Source organism: Cebus imitator, unplaced genomic scaffold (assembly GCF_001604975.1).
Source record: "Cebus imitator isolate Cc_AM_T3 unplaced genomic scaffold, Cebus_imitator-1.0 Scaffold266, whole genome shotgun sequence".
Lineage (NCBI taxonomy): Eukaryota > Metazoa > Chordata > Mammalia > Primates > Cebidae > Cebus > Cebus imitator.
In genome coordinates this window covers 2,792,447-2,796,825 of record NW_016107581.1, presented here as the reverse complement: position 1 = coordinate 2,796,825, position 4,379 = coordinate 2,792,447, and the positions used below count along the sequence as shown (strand labels likewise).

Below are 4,379 nucleotides of genomic sequence, written 5' to 3'. Positions count from 1 at the left end.
TGGCCGGGAGCCCAGGGCAGGGAGGAGCCGGTGGTGCACCAACCGGGCAGAGACCCCGAGCCGGCAGCCCGGAGCCCCTGTCTCCCCTGTGCACCTGTTCCCGCAGGTAGGCCTGGTGTCCGCGCTGCCCCACCTGGTCATGACCATCATCGTGCCCATCGGCGGCCAGATCGCGGACTTCCTGCGGAGCCGCCGCATCATGTCTACCACCAACGTGCGCAAGTTGATGAACTGCGGGGGTGAGTGGGGCGGGGCCTGGGTCGGCTCTAGGACAGCCTGGGAGGAGCAGAGCGGGATTGGGCGGTGATGGGGTGTGGTTACAGGCGGAAACTGTCAAGCCTGCCCCACGTGTCTCTTTCTAAGCTAAGGGCTATTGCCAACAGGGCGCAGCTGGGGTGGAGCAGGCCAGGGTGAAAGGGACGGTCACACGGCAGTCCAAGGGGCCACCCCGTGGAAGGGCAGGGTGGGTGAGACTTCCCGGGTGGAGCAGAGGCGAGACCAAGTTGGGCCTGGGAGGACAAGGCCTGCACGAAGTTGGGTGTGGTAGGACATGAACTAGGTGATGAAGAGGGGCTATGAGTGGGGCACCTAGAAAGACAGGGTATAGGGGGCCTCTGTCTAATGAGTGGGATTTGCTATGCGTGGTGGCGCGCGCCTGTGGTCCCGTCTACTTGGGAGGCTGAGAAGGGAGGATCGCTTGGGTCCAAAAGTCCGAGGCTGCAGTGAGCTATGATGGCGCCATAGCGCTTCAGCCTAGGAGACAGAGACTTTGTTTCTAGAAAAATTAAAATTACAATTAAAAATTTAAAAACAGAGCCGGGAGCGGTGGCTCACGCCTATAATCCCAGCACTTTGGGAGGCCGAGGTTGGTGGATCGCGAGGTCAGGAGTTCGAGACCATCCTGGCCAAAATGGTGAAACCCTGTCTCTACTAAAAATACAGAAATTAGCCCGGCGCGATGATGCACACCTGTAATCCCAGCTGCTTGGGAGGCTGAAACAGGAGAGTCGCTTGAACCCGGGAGGCAGAGGTTGCAGTGAGCAGAGATGGAGCCACTGCACTCCAGCCTGGCAACAGAGCAGGACTCCATCTCTAAAGAAAAAAAAAGGAATTTAAAAACAGGCAGGGCATGGTGGCTCACGGCTGTAATCCCAGCACTTTGGCAGGCTAAGCCAGTTGGATCACTTGAACTCAGGAGTTTGAGACCAGCCTGGGCAACATCATGAGACCTAGTCTCTTAAAAATAAAAATAAAAATAAAATCTGCCGGGCGCGGTGGCTCACGCCTGTAATCCCAGCACTTTGGCAGGCTAAGCCAGTTGGATCACTTGAACTCAGGAGTTTGAGACCAGCCTGGGCAACATCATGAGACCTAGTCTCTTAAAAATAAAAATAAAAATAAAATCTGCCGGGCGCGGTGGCTGCCTCACGCCTGTAATCCCAGTACTTTGGAAGGCCGAGGCGGACAGATCACTTGAGGTCAGGGTTTCAAGACCAGCCTGGCCAACATGGTGAAACCCCGTTTCTACTAAAAATACAAAAATTAGCCTGGCATGGTGGCACATGCCTGTAATCCCAGCTACTTGGGCTGGGCAGGAGGCCGAGACAGGAGAATCGCTTCATCCCGGGAGGCGGAGGTTTCAGGGAGCCTAGACAGCGCCACTGCACTCCAGCCTGCGTGACAAAGTGAAATTCCCTCTCAAAAGCAAACACAAAAACAAAAACAAACAAAAGACCTCATGAGTGGGGACTGAGGGGAAGCTGTGAAGGCGCACAGCAGGGATCCTGAGTGTTCGGGGCGTGGCCTAGTCAGGGGGTGGAGCTATGGGCGGGGCGCTGGAGCTGGTGGGCGTGGTCGGGGTTGGGCCTGGGAGAAGTAGTGGCCTGGTTAGGGCCGGCGCGGGTGGGGCGCAGGGCGCGAGGAGGCCTGGACCCGGCGTGGAGAGGGCCAGACTGGGGCAGACAGAGGCGGACTGGGGCTGGAGCAGGTCTGGACGGGCGGTGTGGGGCAGCCTGCGTCCCGCTCCGGCAGACACTCAGGAGACGCGGCCTTCCGCAGGCTTCGGCATGGAAGCCACGCTGCTGCTGGTGGTCGGCTACTCGCACTCCAAGGGCGTGGCCATCTCCTTCCTGGTCCTGGCCGTGGGCTTCAGCGGTTTCGCCATCTCTGGTGAGAACCGCGGATCCGCAGCTTGGGGGACTCTGGTCAGCCTTGTAGGGAACTTCCTGGCTCAGGAACGGGGCCTCTTAGCCTTGCAAAAGGTGGAACATGAATGGCGGGGAGGGGGAGAAGGCTGGGGACTCCCCAGTGGGAATCTCTCGAGTGAGATTCCGGTGCGACGCCTTCCGACTTGTCTCCTCGCCAGGGTTCAATGTGAACCACCTGGACATTGCCCCGCGCTACGCCAGCATCCTCATGGGCATCTCCAACGGCGTGGGCACGTTGTCGGGCATGGTGTGCCCCATCATCGTGGGGGCCATGACTAAGCACAAGGTTGGTGCCGCAGTCCTGACTCACTCGCCCTCCAAGTGTGTGCTTGGTACCTTCCTGACCACGTGGTGGCGCCCCCTGGGGTGCCATCCCTGCCCTTGCAGCCTCTCTGGGTCTCTGCCTCCTTTCCTCTGGGCCTGCCCCTCTGTACCTGTTTCTCTCCGTCCTCCCATGTGACCTCAGCCCTGTTGTCCCCTGCAGACTCGGGAGGAGTGGCAGTACGTGTTCCTGATTGCCTCCCTGGTGCACTATGGAGGGGTCATCTTCTACGGGGTCTTTGCTTCTGGAGAGAAGCAGCCGTGGGCAGAGCCCGAGGAGTTGAGCGAGGAGAAGTGTGGCTTCGTTGGCCATGACCAGCTGGCTGGCAGTGACGACAGCGACATGGAGGATGAGGCTGAGCCCCCCGGGGCACCCCCGGCACCACCTCCGTCCTATGGGGCCACACACAGCACATTTCAGCCCCCTAGGCCCCCGCCCCCTGTCCGGGACTACTGACCATGTGCCTCACACTGAATGGCAGTTTCCAGGACCTCCACTCCACTCATCTCTGGCCTGAGTGACAGTGTCAAGGAACCCCGCTCCTCTCTCTCCTGCCTCAGGCCTCAGAAGCACTCTCCCTTGTTCCTAGTGCTGTCAAATCCTCTTTCTTTCCCGATTGCCTCTCAGGGGTAGTGAAGCTGAAGACTGAGAGTTTCAAGGATACCCAAATTCCCCTAAAGGTTCCCTCTCCACCCGTTCTGCCTCAGTGGTTTCAAATCTCTCCTTTCAGGGCTTTATTTGAATGGACAGTTCAACCTCTTACTCTCCCTTGCTGTTTTGAGGCACACACTCCCTCCCCGCCTTTCCTTTATCTCCAGGGGCTCTCAGACTAACACTTGAGATCACTCAGCTCCCCTCTCCTTTCAGAAAAATTCCAGGTTCTCCTCTAGAAGTGTCAAATCTCTCCCAACTCTGTTCTGCATCTTCCTGGTTGGTTTAACCAATCACCCGTCCCCGCCATTCCAGGGATTGATTCTCACCAGCGTTTCTGAGGGAAAATGGCGGTTTCAAGTCCCCCCTTCCCCTCCCACTTCTCCCTACCAGCAGATTCTGCGAAAGCACCAAATTTCCCAAGACCCTCTTCTCCCTAGCTTAGCATAACGTCTGGGAAAAGAACCAAAATGGCAACTTTAACAATATGCCTCTCTCCACCCCCATGCACTTTTTCTGACGTGGTTTTCAGGTCTAAATAGTGGCTGTTCTCGGCCATGAACGCAATGGTTTGAAGCCACCACCATTGAACGTCCCCACGGTGGTTTCATGACGACCCTCCCCCGATTCCTCGCACTTTATTCTCCTGGGTGGTTTCGAACTACCCTCAGTTTCTCAGTGGCCATTTGTTGTGTCCCTCAGGGGCTTAATGACTGAAAATCTGGGATCCTCCCCCTCTCAGACACCCCTCTTTCAGCTTAGAATTTGGGGAACATATATAGAAGTCACAGAATCCCATGAAAGGGAACGGGGCAGGGGAGAGGGGTTTTTCCCGGTGCAGGGTTGTGTCTTTGTGTCTCTGTCTCTGTGACTGTAAATCCTGCCCTGCCCCACTCACAATAAAAGCTTTGGTGTACAGACTCAGGTGTTCTTGGCTGTGTGGGGTCACAGGCATCCTGGTACCCAGCCGTCCTCCCTCAGACTGAGTTCAGGCCTCCAGCTCCTGCTCCTTCAGTTCCAGAGGTTCAGACCCCAGTCTCTCCTCCCTCAGATTCAGGGGTTCAGACCCCATCCTCTCCTCCCTCAGACCCAGGAGTCCAGACCCCCAGCCCCTCCTCCCTCAGACCTAGGAGTCCAGGCCCCAGCCCCTCCTCCCTCAGACCCAGGAGTCCAAACCCCAGCCCCTCCTCCCTCAGACC

General features: G+C 57.6%; 1 protein-coding gene across 1 annotated transcript in view; it reads left to right on the top strand.

Annotated features, from left to right (window-relative positions):
* The window catches only part of SLC17A7 (solute carrier family 17 member 7), a 13,522-nt gene extending 9,422 nt beyond the window's left edge, over window positions 1-4,100 (top strand). Inside the window, exons 8-11 of the mRNA XM_017500561.2 lie at window positions 75-239; window positions 2,059-2,169; window positions 2,366-2,493; window positions 2,692-4,100. Of these exons, the coding sequence (XP_017356050.1) occupies window positions 75-239; window positions 2,059-2,169; window positions 2,366-2,493; window positions 2,692-2,985 (698 nt within the window). The 3' untranslated portion in view covers window positions 2,986-4,100. The remainder of the gene's footprint in view (window positions 1-74; window positions 240-2,058; window positions 2,170-2,365; window positions 2,494-2,691) is intronic.
* The last annotated feature ends 279 nt before the right edge of the window (window positions 4,101-4,379 follow it).